The sequence below is a fragment of the Marmota marmota genome, unplaced genomic scaffold (genome assembly GCF_001458135.2).
Source record: "Marmota marmota marmota unplaced genomic scaffold, marMar, whole genome shotgun sequence".
Classification (NCBI taxonomy): domain Eukaryota; kingdom Metazoa; phylum Chordata; class Mammalia; order Rodentia; family Sciuridae; genus Marmota; species Marmota marmota.
Window position 1 is genome coordinate 24,356,839 of NW_025999853.1, and position 22,437 is coordinate 24,379,275.

Here is a 22,437-nt window from a genome sequence, read left to right on the forward strand (position 1 = left end):
CACCCCCATCTTCCCCACTTACCCAGGCAGGGCGCGTCCAGGCCTGGGTTAGACAGACAGTTCCATTTCAGACAAATACCAGAAGAGACAAGGCCCCAACACCCAGAAATATTGTCGCCGCCGCAACAGTGGACTGGCATTTCGGAACAGCTTGGTGAGATCGCAAAGCAGTTAACCTTCCACTCCCCTCTCTGGGCACCCTCCCGGAGCACCCGCCCCACACCCGGTCTCCACCCCGCCCCCACGCCAGCCACTCACTACCAGAAAGATTTAGAGGCATCTTAAGAACTTGAAAGGAAGTATTGCTCTAAAGGGCTTTTATTTCATCCGTAAATCGTTTACGTGGAAGATCCACATTAATATGAAGCCCAAGAAGCCGGATACGTGGGCAGCTGTTTAACTGGGAAAGCGGTGGTAAAGGGGCCGCTTCTGCTTCTAACCCAGAGGAGCGAGGCGTCTGGGCGGTCTCAGCTCTTTACCAGGCCGTGTCCTTTTTCTTTTTTTTCTGGAATGCAGCGGCATGGGACAGGGAAGGTGAGCAAGAGGCATTGAAACGATTCAATTTATACCAATACCAACCGATTTCCACACCACCTCCTACCCACCCCTCCCCTTGGTCCATTAGACCAAAAGTATTTTAACCAAACCCCTTGACAAGTGCCTCCCCAAAGCCTTTGGTCTAGGACAGAGGGAGGTTCACTATTCAAATTGTTTTATGAGGAGGAGGAAGACCTTATTGTGTTTTTTATTTATTTTATTTTATTGGTATTGATGCTTTTAATGAGTCCAGGTGGAGTTACTCGAAAAGCGCATGAGGGGAAGCCAGTGGCTCCCGCGCGCTTGCGAAGCCGGGCGCACTCTGTGGACCAGGACCTCTGTTCTACCTTAAGCGGGAGGAAGGTAGAAGGGTAGGGCAGCCAGGCGGAGTTAAAAACTTCACTATGTGGCTTTGGGCCGGACTCCAGCTTCCTAGGACCCTGCAGCATTAGAGAGAAGTGCGTTTAGTGTTTGGGCACTAAAAAGCAGCTGTTTCCAATGGGCCCCTTAGGCGGACAAACATGTTGAAAACCCCACACAAGATTTGGACCAGGGAGTCTTTGCTGATGGGTCCTGACGTAACCTTTCTGGACACAGGCCCTCACAACAGAGGTCACGCTTCTCCGGACCGACCGGACCGGCAATTATGCCGCGGCCTTGGGCATGCCTGGTAACCCCGACTTGGGGATGGCGAAGCCAAGCCCAACACTGGCGGGCATCCGAATGGGTTCGGGAATTTCTGCCCACATCGGGGTCTTGGTTGATCCACACCTCACAGGTGAGACCCTCTTTGAGGCCCGACCAGGCCACAGCCTGGGAGAAGAAGTCACGGAGAGTCCTGCATGTCAGAGGAGCTTCTCAGTACTGCCTTAAGGCGGGGCCGACAATAAAAACTGATCCCGCGGGGTAAAACCTGAGCGGATGGGCCGGGAGCAAGCCTTGTAGACTCAGGCTCGGCCCAACGTCCACTCGAGACAGATTTCCAGAGGAGGGACACATACAGTCGATTCACGTGGAGCCTCGCTCAGCGTAGCATTGAGCGTGCACTCAGGCTCTGGGAGTTGACACTATTCCGGGTTGAAACAGCTTCTGCTATATTATTAATTACTAGCTCCTCAGCATCTTAGCACCAACACGAATTGTCGAATCTCAAAGGGGTTAGGTAGGTCAAAGAAAAAGGGCTGGGGGAACTTCCCTCAAGGACAAAGCAGGCTGCATCGTGGAGCAAACTCAAAGCCAGGCATCCTCTGCATGGTGAGGCCAAGGCTTGGGGGTCAGGGGGAAGCCAAGAAAACGCACGCGACAGCTTGCCCTGAAGCATTTCGACCTTGCTTAAGGAGGAGGAGCTGTTATGGCATGTCCTGGACACTTTCTAGAGGGTTCTTGGCCAGCCATTTTAGAAAACTTGGGTGTTGAATTAGCCACACACTCCTGGGCGGGTCGAAGATTTTCAGTGATGATCTCCCATGCCCATTTATATTTGTATTACTTTCAGGCATTCCAGATGTCTGACTTTCTCTAATGAAAACGGGAAAAGGTAAGGCAATAGTCGTTTAATGGGTTTTTCAAAAACTCAAAGTAGCAAGAAAATCTATTGCTTACTTGAGGAAATAGACAAAGGTTTCCTAGTTAGTAAACTTAGTTATGTCTTAGAGCTATGTCGGCTTGTTTGTAAATATGTTTTAAGAGCACTAAATTCTCTGAAAAATATTCGGTGTCTCAAATGAAAGACATATGATGCAAGCTCTGGAGTACTTATATACCAGTGAAAGTCCAACTCCTAGAGGAAACTACAGTGTAGCCCAGGACAACATCTGCTTACTAAACCTGTTCCCACCCCAATACCCAAAACCCACTTGTAATGGTGGTGGTTGAAGGAGTGGAGTGTCAAGGTGTCACCAACCCCACTTAATATCTCTGAAGCCTCCTAGAAACGCAAATCCATTACAAGGAATCCAGTGTGTTTTGTGACATGTAACCACATGTACCCATAACAGAGGGAACAGTTAATGGCGAACTCCCATAACAAATGCTTAATCTGCAGTTTTTGGCAAGAAACTGAGTCTTTGGTTGCCAAGAGCTGCATTAAGTGGATTTTGAGAGGTTGAGATCGAGTTTATAGTAATGACACAGTTCTAGCCATTGGAACACTAATATTAAATTGAAAATACTACTAATTAAAACAATAATAATAAAGTGATTTCTAGAAGTCACAAGAAGGGAGAAGAAATCAAATTGGAGGTCAGCTGGCCTTTCCTGAGAATTACCTGAGCTTTTTCTGCCTGATGTTTTGAGGAAAACCTTGGAAATTGACCACAACACTTTGATAAATGCTTTCTGCTACTCCACCAGAACCATCATGAGTCCTAACTCTTTTTTAACCTTGCCTTTTATGATCTTTACCCCATTCCAACCTTCCTAATCCAACCAGTCTGCCTGTGGCCCCCCACCCGGGGATAAGAATTCTGAGGAGTGATCAGCTGGCAAGACCCAGTTTATTAAGTCATGTTCTAGCTGGGATTTTTTTCTTCACAGGCTCAGCTAGTCAGTCATCTCCAGGCTTCCATTTCCTTTTTCACTTGACCTTTCTACTTCACCTTTGAGAGACTGTTGTTCATCTCTGTCCATATTCGGAACTAGGGATCTAAAAGAAGATCCAGCTCTCCCTCTTTCACATCAGTAAGAATTTTACTCCAAATAAGTTGCTGTATACCTTGTTTGTTTCCTTTGTATCTGAACCTTGCAGATGGGAACCAGCATTTACAGGAGGTGGTTCAAGTTAGGGTAGAGTGCAACAGAGGTAGGAATTCATTACTTCTTAAAAATGCCTAAAAATATTTTGGACATCCCAGGATTTTAGCACTTTCTGATCTCTGGGCATTATGTAGCCTGCTGCTTCTTTACATCTCCTTAATGGGAAAGAGGTTTGGTGCCTGTAAAGGAAGGAATGTGAAGAATCAAGAAAGCAAAGCATGAGGGTGAACAAAACCTATTGCTGGTTCAGATCTCAGACTCCAAAAAACTGTTTTCTTCTCTGTAATTAAGATGTGTTGGAGAAACCTAGATCATTCCTCTGGCATCACTGAATGCGAACAATGGAAGAGCTATTTTATGAAAATGATTCTGATGCTCCTATCAGAAGTTGAATCTGACATTATTTCTGCAACCAGTTTATTGCTGATGTTGTTAGGTGGCAGTTTCTCCTAAGTAGTGAGTTGCAGTGTTCTAAAACTTTTATTTATTTGCTTCCATTTAGAGCATAGAAGTAAGATAACTAAATAAAATAAAACTATTTGAAAAGTTCATTTAAATGATTATTTGACACTTTCTCTCCCCACAAGGTAGTAATTCATTAGAAAGGAAAGTTCTGATGAGGGATTAACAGTCCAAGGCAGCTTGACTCATTTTACATTAAAAAAAAAAAAAAATTCATGGACTTAATGCTGCTTTTAATGCTTCTCTCTCCTGTGCAAATGTATTTTGGGAAATGAATAGTATTTCTGCAAACATACATCAAAGCAATAGTAGAAGCAATGTGTAGACTACTCTAGTTCCTTTCTTTGTCAAATCATTAAAATAAATGTCACATCTATATAGTTATAGTGGGAATGTCAAGATGGAATTGCAAGAATTTTAGTTTTAGCACTTTCTTTTTACAGTGAGAATTTGAGGCTTATTGGAAGTAAAGCCAAGGGGGAGGAAAAAAAAAAAAAAAACCACGCATGCTGAATCAGGCCAACTGTGCCAAATGTAGAAAAGCAACAGTGGAGAGGGGAGGAGGAGCTGATGGAGGGAAACTCTCATGAAAAAGTACTAAAATAATTGAATGTCATGTATCATGGCAAGAAGCCAGGGAGCCTCGTGTTTGTGTGTGCTCCGCTGCTGTTTTTCTTCCCTGGCTTCATCATCAAACTTCCCATAGCTCTGTGGACATAACAGATACAGAAATATATTTTGCACTGAAGCAGCTCAAAGGATTTTCATCAAAATAAAAATATATTCAGACAAAGAAATTTTTACATTTTTCTTTTTAATCTATAACACTAGCCATCATCATCTTCAAAAATACATGACTGTAAACTAATATGTAACTGCCACGTTTGTGAAGTTTGTCTTTTACAAAACTACCTACCCTACTGTAAATGGATCTTCTAAGTCTTTCAAGTGTGCTATCACAAAGTTCCCAAATACAACGTATTAAATTTACTGATTTCAAGAATAATATTACTTTGATATTTCAAAACGTCTGATTTTTCAAAGAGCTATGTTTATTTTTTAATTTCAACTTATTTCACTAGTTTTTCATATTGATGGCTTTTTCTTAAAAGAAAAGTGGACTTGACGTTGTTAAATATTCACTACAGAAATGTATTTTGTTACAAAAATTAAAATTAAACTGCAATAATCTAGTCACCTTTATTTCTTTTTCTGGATGTCCTCATTGTGCCAGGAAGTTCTGAACATAAAAGACCAATAGATTGTTTTCTATGACACCTATGCCTTTAAATAGTGCATAATTATACTATTCAATTAATAAACCAGATTTCACTAGTAAATTATTGTTTATCTAAAATGTATTTCCAGTATTTTATTTGATAAGTGAGTTATTTAAACTTATATTCAATATATTTTGAATTCATTTTTTTCCTGCTGATTCACTAGGTATGTCTTAAAGACACAGCTGCATATTTTTATGAAGGTGTTATGTGTGTATCTCACACATTGAGCTTTCACGTTTCAGGGAAAGACTTCCTTATGCATAGATACCAAGGCAAAATGACAGATGTTTCTCCTTTGAACTCTGATTATACAACTTTACGTGTAAAGTCCATGGTCATTAAACATCCTGATCACGGTACTTCTAATAGATAAAACCAAGTCTGATCCAAACAGAAACAGATCTCCCTCATATGTTCCTCAATTACCTTGCTCCTTCCTCGTTCATCAATACCCTTTACTTCAGGACAAGAGGACAAGTTTTGGGCGCGGAGAGGGTGCATTTAGAACGTCCTCGCCTTGTAGACATGAAAACGGCGAAATCTAGTTTAACAAATATGTTGGTGCCTTATATGTTCGACAAAGAAGACAATCGCAAACATAATTACTACATGGAAAGAGAGAGGCGGGGCTGGGGAGGTAGAGAAAGAAATGGAGAGGAGGAGCGAGCGGGAGCCAACTTCTTTATTTTGAAAATTAGAAAAACTTCAGAGGAAGGTAGAAGTTGATATGGGTTGAGTCTTCCAACCTGTCCTGCTAGCCCCCAGCCACATGAATTCCTGATGTGAATTTTAACTTGCAAAGTGTCCTACGATTCGGAACAAAAGGCTCTCTGTGGCTCGCGGAAGAAAAGTCGAGCTTGTGGGACGCCTTTCTTCCAGGGTGCAGGACTTGAGGCTACAAAGCAGCGCCCCTGCCTGTGCGACAGGCATCCCGAAACCTGTGCCTTACCCTATGACCACCGTAGGTCCAGGTCTTTCTGGCTCAGAACTTGTGGACTGCTGGAGTGCGGAGCAGACTTCCAGAGGCAAATCAGTACTCCCCTGGGCTTGGGTGGACCGCCACCTGGTGAGCACCTCCGTGAAGACCACCCTTCTGGCTACCAGTCCCTGGAGCTGTGCGGCGCGGCAATGCTGGGCAATTGGGGTGAGGGCTAGGTCTCCAAAAGCCGCCTGATTTGACTGCAACACAGTGGGCAAAGTGACATACAACCAGATAATCTGTGTTAAAGGGTGACTATGTGGAAAACCTCTATTCTAAGAAAGAAAAATGAAGTTTCACTTTTAATGCAAACTTAAAAGATACTCTACGAATACAGAAAAAAGTTAGCGGTTAACCGATTTGCTGCTAATATTTCATCGGGGTGCTTTCCCCCTTTTAAAGTGTATCTCTTGGTAAAACAACATATTTTAAGCTTTCCATCCAAATATTGATGTTGGCAAATAGATCATCTAGCCGTTCCTTCGTAAGGACAGTACCCTTTTTGTTTCACCGGTTGGCAATTAGTTAATCCATATCACAAATTGCTGCAGATTTAGATGAGTAAAGCGGGAAACATGTTAACTATTTTGGACAGTAGTGTCCTGCTCTTGGTGTGTGTGTGTGTGTGTGTGTGTGTGTGTGTGTGTGTGTGTGTGTTGAGTAAAATAACAAATATGTCACTCTTTGCTACCTGGTCCACAGAACCTAATGATTCATTCTCCCTGTTGGGGAATGTCAGGTTTCAGACTGACTGAAAGATGTTCCTAGCTGATTTGTTAAATACTAAGCCACATTCCTTCTAGGCTCCTCTAAATTTTGTCTTTTTTTTTTTTTTTAAACAAAGCCACCAGTGCTGCTCCAGCAGGGTGGCATCCATGGCATTCGAAGACTTACTTAAAAAGAAAACTTCAGAGTCTCAGGAGACCATGCCATCTTTGTTTCCAGCATCAGAAGCCCCCAAATGGACTCATAAGAACAATTAAATAATTTCCCACCTGCTCAGTTGCTCTCTAAAGTCCTAAAAGCCTCAAAAGTGCACAGTATTAATAAAGTTAAATATAATAAGCAATTAAAATATTTACTCCTATTAACTACTTAAGCAAGGATTTTTATACCATGCCAAAAAGAAAAAAAAAGTTATTTAGACAATTCATTTATTTCAGTCTCTTTGTGAGGTTTTGAACTCTTATGTAATACCAAAAAGTTATAATAAGATAAGTTTTTAAGGAGGACTTAATTTTAAAAGGAACTTCGTTTTGAGAAAATCTCATTAATGCAGTAAATTACAGGGAATCTAACTCCAATAGAGTATATTTTTTAATTAATGTTCTTGAAATTCTTTATTTTACACTGTATTTGAATCATATGTGCTACTTTTTGAGAAAGAGGTATACAGTCGTTCACTACATTGGAAATTGCTCAATAATTGAATTGAATTAAGTAAAATCTAAGTAACTCATTATACTGTTTTGAGCAGGAATGTCCTTTAATCTTGCATTCTTTCTAATGTTAATAAAACTTTGAATACTGTCTTAGAGCTTAGAGAGAAATGTAAATCTTAGCAAAGAGAATTAAGGGCAGAAATTTTATTATACTAAAGCATTTTTATTTTTATGAATAAAGTAGATCTGTAGGCAATTTCTTATTTAAGGTATAGAAACGTCTTTAGATATTTCTGACAGATTAATCACAGTTGAGGCAAACCATGTGGGATATAAAGATATCTCTACAGTACATCATACATTTTTTTTTCTCCCCTTAAGCTCCAGAAACAAACACTGTGGAATCCTGTAAACCATTTAAAAGTTTTCCTTTGGGTATTTTCCATAAAAAGTGAGCCTTTATTCTAATTAACATTTTCACCCAAAACTCAAACATAAAGAGTACACTTCCTAGGTTTTACAAATTGTTCATTCTTAAGAGGATTAATTAATGTTTTAGAATACAACAAAAATTGGGATGCAGATATCTTTCGAGAAGAGAAGGTAGAATGATGGAAATCAATCAATAGAAACAAACACAAAGTTGTAAATTAAGGTTTAAAAATATAGGAGAGAAGGAACAAAGTTTATAAGGGTCCAAATAGTAAGATCTGAGGATATTTTGAGTCTACTGCCTTAGTTGCTAAGGAAGTTAAAAAAACAAATTTAGCTTCGATTTACAGAAGTAAAGCAGTTATACATTAAGATGGATCAGATTCACACTATACGCTGTACTATGCAGAAAACTTGAGAATTGAGAAGTACTCTGGAAACTATTTTTATGGAGAAAAAAATAATAATTTTGAGCTTTTCTAGTGAATACTGGCTGGGTCCAAGATAATTTGGAAGCCATGTTATAAGAAGACTGGTTGAAAGAGGCAGTGATTTTTAGCTAAGAGAAGATATAAGAACGAATGATCATTCAGTTTAGCCCCAGTGGTGGAAATAGGCAGATAGGCATAAACACATTATTCATGTAAAAGGCGAGATTTTTAACAATGAAAGTTTCCTATGACTAATGTGGGCTGATTCTCAAAGCTGTACCACTACTGGACAAGACATTACAGAGGTAAATCTTGGTCATGTGAGCCTCTTTCAAATCAAAGCTGCCAAATGCTGTCCTTAATGCTTAAAATAGCTCACATCTTCATAATTTTCTTCATAAGAAAATTACAGTACTATTATTTTTGAAATTATGATTAATTTTCTCTAAGGAGAGAAATAATAATAACTCATATTTTACTTTGATATAAAATTAAAGACTACTTAAAAGGAAGTGATTTTTGCTACATAGTTCTTGGGTCTTTCTGGTTTGCCTGTAATTTTACTATAGAGATAACCTTTTGGATTTACTATTGGAACAATTTGGCTAACTGATGTATATTTGTGAATGTCCATTTGGTCTGTAACATAAAAAAAAAATGTAATAATCTATAAAGTTGATTTACACCCAATGGGCTCAAGTCCAGATCTATCACCTGTTGACTATGAGATGATGGGAAAATTACAGAACAATTCTATGATTCAGTATCATCTCTGTAAAGGAGGGTAAGAGTGGTACCTATCTCAGGAGCTTAAAGTAAATATAGAGTTAATATACCTAATGCATTTAGGACAGTGCCTTGACATAAAACATTTTTATTGTTACTATGATTTTTCAAATTCAGAAAGTGAAAAGAATTTAGTAAAGATTATCAACATAGGAAAAACAAACTAATAGTGCTATGAAAAGCAACTTAGAAACAAATTTCAATTATTTAAATTAAGAAAACCAAATGCATGATTATTAGTTAAGAGATGGAAAGGGGGAAAAAAAGAAAAAAATAATCACATATGGAAAACAAAACTTCATTAAGTTGCTAGGTCCTGAGGTGTTCTACTACTCTAAGGTAAGTTCGCTTGCCCATAACTGCTATTCAGTTAGTTAGGTTTTAAACATAGGTATTATTTCTAACATTAGTTTTCCAAGACTTGTGTGATTCAAGAAACTAGGGTTGTACTCCTAGTCTTGCCATTAACTATCTTGTATAACCTATGATAATTACAATTACCACTTAAGGACTCTGCTTCTCCTTTTAAAATGTTACCCTTCTAAACCTGTATATTGAAAAAAAAGTCTACCTTGAAATTATCTATCAGAAATACAGTTCTTATCAATAAGTCTGTACAATTTTAAGAGGCTGTTATGAACTGATTGTGCCCTCTCCCACCAAATTCATGAGCTGAAGAAACTCTAGTTCCCAACATGATGGTATTTGGAGGTGGAGTCTTTGAGAGGAATTTAGGGTTAAGTTAGGTCATGAGGGTGAGGCACTCATAGTGGGCCTAATGCCTTAAAAAGTGATGGAGAGATAGCAGATCTCTCTCATCATGTATGAAGACAGCAAGAAAATGTCTTTCTGTAAACCAGGTCCTAACCAAGACCTGACCACACTAGTGCCCTAATTCTAGGAATTCCAGCCTTCACAACTATGAGAAATCAATGTTGGCTGTTCAAGCCTCAGTTTATTGTATTCTATAATGCACCGGCTGACTAAACAGAGGCTTTCCAATTCTTGTAAATAATATTAGAAATTCTAGCTTTATCCAGTCTTTACTTGACTTAATGTACTCAGCACAGTGTTCCCGACAGTAGAACAGTTTGTTCTGGAAATCACTGTCTATATCAATATCCCTGTGGGAAGTATTTACAATTGTTCTGCTAATGTTTGGAAGCAGCTTCACTCAGATTTAAGATACATTGGTTTATATTAAAAAACAAAAAACAAAAATCTAACAATTCTCAACAGACTTGGAAAAAGTAATACCTCTGTAGGTCATTCAAGTTTTCCCCACTAAATATAAATAAATGAATCCATGTACCATTATGTAGGGACTTCAATGTGGGTGTCATTATAATTTGAGATGTGAATTAAATTAATATTTTCCCGTAACCATGCCAATTTTTATTTCAAAATATTATGATATTATGTATCTGAGAATAATGTTGTCTTTTTTGTTTTGAGAATCATCACATAGGAATTTTCCACTTAGAAGTCACACAAATGACATAGGCTAGATGGGTCGCAGGATCCAGCCTTTATGTGGTCCTCCTTCCCAGTCATATTTCCCATTAACTTCCTGTCTCACCAGGGATTTCTCAGTTTTGTCCAATAATGAACTCCTTTGGTTGTTCTAGACTTCATTCTCTAGGCATGTCACTGTTACCCATATCCAGGTATTCTTGCCTGTCTTTGCCTAAAGTGTTTTCCATATATAAATTCATCCTTTATGGTCATTTAAACAGAATATGTAAACCTTTCCCTGTCCACACTGATTTGAAATGAATCATTTCCATCCCATTTTTTATTTCCTTTAACATATTAAAATAAAAGTTTCTTATAATATTGTTTATTGAGTCTAGGTTAATCGTTTTTTTTAAATTAGCATAAAAATAATAAAACCTTTTTCATTCTTAATAGAAAAGATAACTGAAAATTTATCGGTTGAATAAAGATAAATAAAGTTTATCATAGAATAAAGATTAACAAAGAAATTAAACCAAGGGATAGATATCCTTTTATGTTTGTGCCTTGAGAGGAGCCAATATTTCTATTTGAAGGGAAAGGAATAAAAAATGGAGAATGAACCTGTTAATGACCTGGCATACTGTTTGAGACTCTGGTAGTAGAAACATTTTATGATCTATTTTGGAGTACTGAGTATTATCTAGAGAGCGCTGATGCTCATATTTCATCTATTTCCTAGATATATCTTTTATTTGCCCCTGTAAAAATATAACTTAACAACATGTTATTAAGAATGCATATCTTGGGCTGGGGATGTGGCTCAAGCGGTAGCACGCTCGCCTGGCATGCGTGCGGCCCGGGTTCAATCCTCAGCACCACATACAAACAAAGACGTTGTGTCCGCCGAAAACTAAAAAATAAATATTAAAAATTCTCTCTCTCTCCCTCCCTCTCTCACTCTATCTTTAAAAAAAAAGAATGCATATCTTTTACATTTCCAAAGATTTCTGTACATTTTTAATGGAGGGAGCTTAAGATGCATTTGAAGCATTGAATTCTACTGCCCATTTAAGACAAATCTAAAGAAGTCAGTTCTTAATGATCTCTTAAAAAATATTATCCCATACTTCATGGATATATTTTCTAAATAAGATATGCAAAATTGGTTGTATCTCAATTGGTTTAGAAAATTTTTGGTTTAATTTTGGAAGACTGGCTTGGAAAGGTTTATATGTCAGCTGTTTATTAAGTAATTATAAGACATATCCCATATATTGACCCTGGGGCTTCTTATATATTTTATCCCTTGCCTCTTATCATCCTATGAGTTATATAATCTTTTTTTTTTTTGGCACTGGGGATTGAATTCAGGAGCACTTAACCACTGAGTCAAATCCCCAGTTTCCTTTCCCCCCCCTTTTTTTGGTAGGGCCTTCATAATTGTTGAGGCTGGCTTTGAACTTGCAGTCCTCCTGCCTCAGCTTCCCGAGGCGCTTAAGTATTATAATCTTAATTTAACAGTAAGCAAAGAGGTTCAGGGAGTTTGTCACTTGTAAAACATGACTCATCAAAGTGAGCATTATAACACAAGACAGTTAAATTACAAGAACCATATTCTTTTCACTTTCTTCCATATGCTTCACACTAAAATATGTACTTAGCAAAACAAAACTTATGGTTGATTTCTTACTTTGTTCTATGTATCATATTGGGTTATTCTAAACATTGGTTTCATTTTGAAGTTCATAGAAAATCCAGGGTTAGAACAAATCTGAATGATGCAAAGAGATGAGAAACAGACCTAGCCTTATTATATCTCCTTGTAATTTTCTGTTGATACATGAACTTTGGTGGAGACATCTTTAATTCAATAACTTTGAGAAGAAACCTCAAATCCATATCAAAGGTTAAAGTAGTGAAGCTAATGTTTATCTGTTTGATTTGAAATATCTATGGTTAAATACTTACTAATATTTATACTTATAGATGTCAACAATTTAAAATAACCTAATTCTATAACTTTTTCTTTTCTCTGAGACATATAACTTTAAGAGCTAATATAGGTGAAGTTTTCTCCTGAGAAAATGTCCTTACACTTCTACTTGATAAAAGAAATAGTCTGACCTCCATATATCTACACATATGGAATCTACAGATACATAGTGCTAACTTAAGTGACTTAAGCATCTGACTTGGTATTTGCGATGAGATCCTAGAAACAACCCCTGTGCATACTGAGGAATTATCTGTATATGGGGTATATTAGATTAAGGAAAATATATTATCAAATTAATCTTACCAATTTTTTATATTCTAAAGTGGCTACTAGAAAGTTTAAAATTACATATGTGGGTCACAATATTTATAAATGCTGATCTAGACCAATTTTATGAGGATCATAAAACAAGTTTGCAAGTTTCTATTACACCCTTTGCAGGAAAAATTACTTCTCAGTAATTCCAATGAGAAATGGATTCATTTAAGAAGCTTTACATTTACTCACCTGGTTACCACTGCCACATACATCAGGCCTCTGTAGGGAAATCATGGGCTTGAAGTGGTTTCTCACCATTAATTTTCAATGTAAAGGTGATAATAACACTTCCTAAAAGGTGGGGATACTATGCAGATTATATTCTCTAAGTAATGGTAAATAACAAGCCATGAAGTACAAGGGGAACCTTTCTTGTTGTAGATTAATTGGATTGGTTCAGTTTTCTCAAAAGTTTCATAGAAAGGATCTTTCTATGGTACTTTGGTTAGTTTACCTAAAGCAAAGATGACAAGCAGCAAAGAAACTCTCACTCAGACCTCCAAATGTTATTGCAGACAGTACCAATAGTGGTGCATTCATGCTGCTTTACACATACTTCCTTACTGAGCATCATGATTCCTTCCCATAGGAGGCCATTCCAGATCTGCTTAGGGAAGGCCCTGGAAATTTATATGCCCCTTGCCCTAACGTGCTGCCAAGGATATGAATTACAAATGGGATGTCACACAAAAAGTTTCTCTTTACTCTTTGCTTTGAGTGAAATTCTGGCTCCTAGGAATAACAGATGGGAGTTTGTATTTGGCAAGGAAGGACAAATGGTTGTCAGGAGGTGTCATACAAAGTTTGTGTGGATGATATGCTTTTTAGCAGTTATAAACAGACTACATTTATTATCATTCAAAAGCAGTATATTCATTTATGCAACAGTTATTGCCTTTTATGTTATATGTCTTAGGTTAAAACTGGATTTATGATATAATAGAATGTCAGATATAATATGGTTCCCATGACAAGAATCCATCTGTATCACAATTCATCTCATGCCATTTGAAAAATTAAAATCTCTACCCATGCAAAGCTTGATAAAATATAGATTACAAGGTAGGTACTAATCCTGTTTCTCAGCACCAGTAGCAAAAAAGAACTTCAACTTCACTTTAGAAGATGTCTCTGATTAAAACCAGATAAAAATAAATAAATATAAAAATGGACAGTTAAATTCAACTATGTCAAAGTTAAATTCAATTATGCCATCTCAAAATCTAGAACCACAACAATTGTCTCCTCTTTTTATCTTATAATATTTACTATGTTTAGCAGAATCAAAGGGCCACTTTTTAAAAAATAAAGTAGAATTTTTTTTTGCACTCTTTCCCTCCCATTATTTTCTGCATCAAAACACTACGTAGGTCATCTCAAAAAATGGCCTCCAGATCAGTACTACCCAATGAAATATAATATTAACCAAATGTGTAATTTAAAGTTTTCTGGTACATTTAAAAATAAAAACAAACAAAATGTTGTTATTTTAGCACAACCAACAGAAAATTAGAGATCAATTTTACATTTTGTTCATATTAAATTCTTGAAATCTGATTTAATTTACACATCTATCATATCTCAACCAAGATTAACCATTTAAAAAATATGTATCTTTTAGATATAGGTGGACACAATATTTTTATTTTTATGTGTGCTGAGGATCTAACCCAATGCCTCATGCATGCTAGCCCAGTGCTCTTCCTCTGAGCCACAACCCAACCCCAGCCTGAAATTAACCATTTTAAAATGTGTTTTATAACCTTATTTGGAAAGGTCCTTTCTCTGAATCTTATAATGACAAAAACAGCTTTGTCTAGGTAAACAAAAATATCATGATAGAAAACATACTTTATTATATACCAAAATAGACAATAGAATTACATCTCATATCAGTGATAAATTAAGAAATTAACCTTGACAATTCCTATCCTATAGAATGCTTAATGGTGTTCCTCTAAATTATATACATATAGCCAAGAAAATGATAAACCCATATGATGAATAATTTTCTGGTTTTTAAAGGTTTTGGAAACTGGTTTGGGTTGTAGCTTAGTGGTAGAGTGCTTACCTTGTACATGTGAGGCACTGGGCTTAAGCCTCAGCACCACATAAAAATGGATAAATAAAATAAAGGTATTGTGTCCATTTACAATGAAAAAAATTAAAAAGGATGATGGAAACTCCATTAATGAAGAAACATGATAATATAGGAAATATAATAATGGAAGACTTTATTCTCTATTATGTTAAGGACAATGAGTTTTTCTTTTTAAAAGAACAATGAACAATTTAATATGTGTCTCTTATCCATAAAACTTATTACTTATCTTGATCATAGCACACTACCTGTAAAATATTATAAAAATATATCCTAAATTTTAAATCTTACTAGTCTGAACTTTGGATGGATGCTACCCAAATTTTGAGAAAAATAAGAAAAAAATAAGTAAATTACAAATGAAGAGAAAATCAAAGCAATGATCAATTTAGTAACTGACAGCATAGTCAAGAGTTATAAGAACCAAAGCTTATACTAAAGATGTTGTTTTTTAAATGTAGAGGAAGTTCTCTTAAAAGACTATTTTTTACTTTACAATGTAAACTTCAAAACACTTTAATCCCTCTCAATTTCCAACATATTCTTTCTAATTAAAATTGCTTTCTTCAAAAGTGAAAGGTCTAAACTAACTTCCAGGAAAGTTGGTATCCTATTCTTTTACATCTAAGGAAAAAAATAACAATGCCTATTACAATACCTTGTCTTCTGTTATTTTTTTTTCCACCTTTTAAATGAGAGTGTTGTACATCCAATTCATTTATGAACAGAGTAATAAATTAGAAATTAGGTAATGATTTGAAATGCTTTGCATCATACTTAATAAGGTCTGTTATAGTAAACTATATGCTCAAAGATGTTGATTGTAGAGCAGACCCTGGGGAGGGGTTATCTATATAAACTAATACAGCTGACTCATATCAAAACATTGTGAGATCCCAAAAGGCCCAGCTAAGACTTTTACCAGGCTTTTTATGACAAATGATTCACTTTGCCATTCTTAACTAAAAGTGACTGATGATAATTATTTGTACTGGAGGTGGGAGAGAGGAAAGTGAGAATTGAGGTGGGAAGGAAATAAGAGTGCTGGGAAGGACAAAGAATCATTTGTGGTCATGCATATGAATAATACCATTGCCTGGATACATCATAATCAGTATAAAATTCCTTGTCAACGAAATCATAAGACAGGCTCATATTTCCACCTTCCTGAGTCTTAAAGATAAGTATTAAGATACTCCATGTAAGGATAATATGTCAAAATAAACTCTATTGTCAGGTGTATCCAAAAAGAACAAATAAAAAAGATACTTCCTAAAGAAAATAGGAGGAAAAAATATTCTTAGTTCAATTTCTTTTATGTTTCATTACATTTTAAAAATTTGTTTGCTTTTTTTTCTATTTTCTAAAACACAACTAAACTGGTGCTACAAAATGATAAGTTTGAGCATCTATTCTTTAAGTGATTATTTTAAAGCTGGACACAATAAACAACACCATAGAACTTCCAATTTAACACCATAGTTAGGAAATTGTTTTATTGACATATGCATCAATCATCATCTACAAATTTAAAAGCATCTGTATCAATATTCATAATTGATATTATGAAACAATTACACAGATTATAGAATAGGAAAACTACAGATTAAAATAATTTTTAGGCACTAACATAATAATCATAAATATCTCACTTCTCATACTAGGCTTTCCACCTCATTGATTTGAGTATATGAACCTTAAAACCCTATCAATATCAGCTTTAATGTGTTTTTTTTCCTGCTGAGTTGACAGTAACTGAGATAAAATATTTCCCATTGTTTCATTTTGCTGATTTGTGTATGCTGTGAGTGAAAGAATGACATGACAAGCTGTTCATTAAACAACAACACATGGAGCTCAATTTTTAGTCTGCAACATATGAGTCTAGGCTTTTTTTAAATAGATTGACAGCTTGAGGCTCATTAACATTTCCATCTCAATCAAGTTAAAAGAGATTTACAGGTTCGAAATGCAATAAGACTCCAAAATTAGATGGGGACACAAGCTAAATACATGTATTTCTCAATCTGGTTAGTCATCTTTAAATGAAATGTTTCGGTAAAGAGTAGAAAAAAAAGGAAAATCTAAAGTTCATTGGATCTTATTCCACAGCAACACAGCTATGAAAAGTCAGTGGAGAACAATGAATTTAGCTTTGTGAAAAGAGTTCCAGATTCAGGAAACTAATAGATTCTTTGTACACTAAGATATAACAGAAAACCAACATTACAATAGTAAAACTTTAATAAAACTGGTAATTTTATAAAATAAATTAATATTATAAAATGACAGATTTAAGCTTTGAAAATATATTTTAAAATTATAATTTAAAGGCACCTTAACATGGTAGAGCATTTTTGAATCACAATAATGTTGATGAAAAAAATTAATATCCACCTCTTATAAATAGTAAGGATAATACATATCTGATGAAACATTACAGATAAATATTAAATTTATTAAATTGATAATTTATTAAATTTATATTTCATTCTAACTTAAACTGCATATTTTCTTATGAAAACTCTCTAAGATGGTTTAAAATTAAAAATAAAAGGCCATTTTTATTATTTGGTATTACTTTCTCTTTTAATTTGTCTTTGAAATACTCAATTATAATAATCTCTTGGATTCAACTTATTAACATATTCATTTTTCATTAATACTGCATTAAACAATTATAATAAAAGATAGTTATATTCTTATATGCACATAGTATTAAAATGTATTATTGGTAACAAAAATCATCTTGAATATATGTAGCATAAAAATATAAACGAAAAAAACTGAATAAATAAATTCTATTGTGATTTTTCAAGAATTAGTTTTCTGGAGGCTATTCCTCATGCACACAGGAAAAACTGCATACTGTATTTTATAGATGGGAAAGAAGATAACTACACCAGAAAACAAAATCGTAAAATATGTATAATAAAACAAATTAAACACAGTACTCTAAAACTTTGTATCCAATTGGTAACATGACCAGATATCCACAGACTTCTTTTAAATAAACCATTTGCCATATGTTTTGAATGCTGAAGCTTGAAGGATTAGTTGGAAGTTTTCTCCTTCTTTCTGCCACTTCCCCATCCACCACTGAGTCGCACTGGATTGTCACTGAATGATATGCGTTCTTTTTTAGAAGGTCTTGAATTTGTTATCATGGGTGCAACTATTCCCTTAATTGAACAACCTAGATGATGATATTAAATGTACACTTTCACTTAATATGATCCCAGTAAAATTATATTTTAAAGAAAAAAATACACTTAAGTCAACAACATGCATTTGAAAACTATGATCTTTGGATTTAATTAAAATGTCTTTGTTAGGAATACTTTCGTTTGCAAAGTAACATAATCAAAGATTGGCATAAATTGTGTTCAGGTTAAACAAAGATACTAACTAAAAAAAAATTAAACAGATGTAACAAATTTCCTACTCTCTACAGATTCAAATGTCATAGTCTTTCAATGCAATGAAATGATAAAAAGAATTCTTGGTCAAATGGAGAGTACATGAGATCTAGAATGTAAGCACATCTATGGGATCTGCTCTGGCAGCATAAAATACAGGCCACAGCCTTTCAGAGCCTTAGTTTATCAATGAAGGAAATAATATGCATCACAGGGTTACTGTGAAGACTGCCTTTCTGAGAATATTGCATTTGTAGTAAGAAGTGAAATGGTTTTGTACACAGGTGCTGTAAAATGGAAGAAATTACTGTTTATGTTGAACAAGTTAGAAATTATACAAAGAAAAGTAACAAAAACTGTTAGAGGTTAAAGGCAAGCAGTAGTTGTAAGAATGGAATAGTGGATTAGGCATGTTTTTATTCAGCAAGAGCCCAAGTTGCAGTATCAAGAATACTATTAAAGAATTATGATCATCTGCTTTGAATCTCCTGAGGATTAAGCAAGAGTACAGAGCTATATCTGTGGGGAAAGGGTTTGAAAAGCAGTGAGGCATTCCAGCGCTTCCTCAGTACTGGCTTGAGGCAAAGGTTCAAACCACATGACTCTCCATTGTGATGCTTCTGTATTTAAATAAGTTTAGAGAAAAAGTATCTTTTTTTTTTTTTTAAAGATCAATATCTTTCCAAATAAAACTCTAAGTATTTAAAAACTATAGGTCCAAATATAAGAGCTAGCAAATATGAGACCATTTGTGCAAATTGGTCTTTAGTCTTAAATTTGGTATAATATGACGGTGAATGTGATTGTGAAAGTTCATTTTATATTCAAAATCTCTTTAAAAACAGAGCATTGTATTGTGGCTTTTAGTCTTAACACTGTGATTAGAAAAACAAATTCAAAGAACATATTTCACCTTTAGTTTACAAAGAACATTTCTGAACATCAGGGAAAAAGTGTTATTGTTTTAGGAAAGGGTATGCTGAGCATACCTGGGAGGCTGCTACCCTCATGGCTACAGGCCCATGACTGCAAAGGACCTAAGGACAGAAAAAGCTGAAGAGTCTAGACACCTTCACAACAGTCTCTCCTGGAGGCAATCTCAGCACAGAGGAACAACTAAGAGAAATGACAACTGAAGTCAAATTCCATGTGTGGGCCAGATTTATCCTGCCTTAAGCTGCTCCCTATACAACATTGAGGGAAACAGGAAAACTTCAAGCACTCTTTCAAACAACAGTAATATTACTGGGCCTAAAGCAAGAATTTCCTAGTAGATAAACTTGTGGTCTAAAAAACACTAAAGAATTGCTTCCTAAAAGCTTATCCTCCTTTTACTTACTATTTGTGTATTGGAAAGATCTAATTTAATTTTTCCCCCAAATAACCAAAGGGAATGTCTACTTTGGTCCTTTTGAAAAAGCAACAACAGTAAGGGTAAACCCCCATCTCACCCTAGCAGTTAAAATTCTTTGATGAATAAACTATTTCCTGAATGACAAGAACATATTTATGAGAACACAGTACATAGCAGAAGGCTGGGGCTGAGGATGGGTGAGAAGGCAGTGTGTCTGAAAAATGAAGAGTTATTGGGACATCTTTATGATTTAGATATATTTATTTCAGATAAAAATAGAGTAATAAAGAGTAAGCAGATCTTTATGAGTGACTAACAAATATTTTGTTCCCACAGAGAAAGGTGAATCAAGATCCTTGCAAGCATTATTCAAGGGAATAAATGGAAATAAGTATGTACTTTAAATTTAATTTAATAGCATAGCTCATGATTGATTAATAATATTTTTGATGAAACTGTTTTAGTATAAAAATGTACTATTTAAGGACTTTACTCTTAATGTAAGCTTTTTATAAAAAATGAGTAACATATAAAAAGAGTAGCACTTCCTGTACAAAAAATTGAAATATTTATAGATAATTTCATATATTTCTAAAGTAATTATTTTTAAATGAAATAGATTGAATTGCACTAAAATGTTTTTTTTTTTTTAAGCATATCCTAATGTTTAACAGTTTCAGCATTCTGAAGGATTTTTCTTCTGACTACAAGTTTACCATTTGGTACAATTTGTTTCCTTAATACTGTTCTGTCATCTTTATTATTTTGAAGTTGCAGATACATCTTAAAATCTTGTATTTGTTCACACTGTAACCCTATATTTAAAAAGGCAGTTTGTAAAACTTTCCTTGTTTAACAAATAATAATTATAGTTCAGAAAAACATTGTGTGATATTATAAAACAGCTTCACAGCAATTTTGAAGTATATTTTCAGTGGAATGAAAATTCTATAGGAAATTCATCTCTAAAATTACAAACACTAAGTGAAGATAGTGTTTTTGCTATGACAATATTTTAGGTGTGATTAAAAGCTTGAGTTTTGGAGCTGGGGTTGTGGCTCAGTAGTAGAACACTTGCCTAGTATGTGTGAGGCACTGGGTTTGATTCTCAGCACTGCAGCCCAACAATGGCTAAAAAAAATTTTTAAAAAAGCTTGAGTTTTATTGTTTTGCTGTATAAATGGACAATTTGAGCAGTTTATTCTATCATTGCATTTACTGATTCTTTTGTTATCATATAAACTCTCAAATTACTAGAGCTATAGAAAATAAATTGAGGAGTAAAAAACACATCTGTGAAGGAATCACATATTGGCATTCATTGAAAAGTCATTACTTTGTCCTATGATTACCAGAAATCAAAAAAGAAAATAAAAAGCAATTTAATATAGTCAATGTATAATCATTCTAAAATTACTTACCTATATGAAAATAAAATTGCAAGAGACTCTTGCTTCAAAAAATTGATATTAAACTTACTGATGGGCTCCTAGAACAGAAAAATTATGACTAAGGAACGTTGACAGTTTTTTTCTCTTTTCTGCGACATTAACGTTATAGATTTTGTTTTTCTCAACAGTCTGCTGCATATTTGCAGGTGATGATAGAAATCAACCAATCAGTCTCTTACGTATGTGCTGAAAGTATGTTATGAAGAGAATGCTTTATTTTCTAAAGAAGTCACTTCTTTGCCACATAATCTGTGTTCTGCTCAAGATTTGTTCTGGTTCTTTAAAAAAAAAAAACTTTTTTTTTGGTTCTTTAAAAAATGTTAAGGTCTATATATACTGTGTTTTGATAAGTAATTTAATATGTAAAATGCTTTGAATGACTCTCCTGGTATGTATAAAAAAAACTGTTAAACGGGTCAAAATAGAAATCTTATGATGTATGGTAATACGTCATTGGATTTTCATCAATATACCCAACACTATGGGTCTGGATACAGAAACGTTTTCAAAGGCCTTCCCATATTGTATTACTTAACAGCAGATACAGCATAAGTAAAGCATGGACAAAAAATTCAACATTTTAATGAAAGTGACCAGAACAAATTTTTAGCAGCAAAGCGTTTACATCAATTTAAGTGCAATGAATTAGTTACATTGGGCATGTTTGGTGTTGAGGTAGATAGTACAGCCTTTAAATAACAGCCACTTTTTAAGACCGTAGCTATGCTCATCTTTTAATCAGAATCATCATTTTCAGTGACCTTCATGTAGATAATTTAAAATCTAACACTGAGAATAAAACTAAAGTAAATGACAGTTTTTTTTTCAATGTAAGCTTCAGATTTCTTCTGCATAATTTTGCTAGTTCTTGAGATTTTTAAGCTTTTTCAGTGAATGAAACTTTTAAGTTATAAAAATATTAATAAAATTTTTGTTTCTCAAAATTCCAATGGAACAGTGACAAAATTATTCTACTTACATAATACTTAAGAGATAAATAAATTAGAAAAAATAAATTAGAAAAATATACCAAACTATATTAAGTAAACTTAATAGACACAAAATATCGACAGTATTGGTTATTAGTGTTACTAATCAACGTGTTTGCTTCCATTTTAAAATTTATTTTAAATTTTATTTTCAGTTTTTTAAAAATTGATATGTATAACACAATTTGTTTAGACAATGTATTTTTATTTTGAAAAAATAATTTCCTAATGAGCACAAAAGCCATCATGTGGAGCTCGGACTCTTATTTTGATTGATAGATTTTACTCTAGTATTTTGCCTGTTT

At 34.7% G+C, this 22,437-nt stretch overlaps 1 protein-coding gene across 7 annotated transcripts in view; it reads right to left on the reverse strand.

Annotated features, from left to right (window-relative positions):
• The window catches only part of LOC107139799 (ALX homeobox protein 1), a 219,733-nt gene that overhangs the window by 21,508 nt on the left and 175,788 nt on the right, over positions 1-22,437 (reverse strand). Inside the window, exon 27 of one of the 7 annotated variants that reach the window (XM_048804435.1) lies at positions 16,401-18,115. The exons of the other annotated variants lie outside the window; for them this stretch is intronic. Within the exon in view, the coding sequence (XP_048660392.1) occupies positions 17,973-18,115 (143 nt within the window). The 3' untranslated portion in view covers positions 16,401-17,972. Of the gene's footprint in view, positions 1-16,400; positions 18,116-22,437 lie in introns of those variants that run through there. 7 annotated transcript variants of the gene reach the window in all.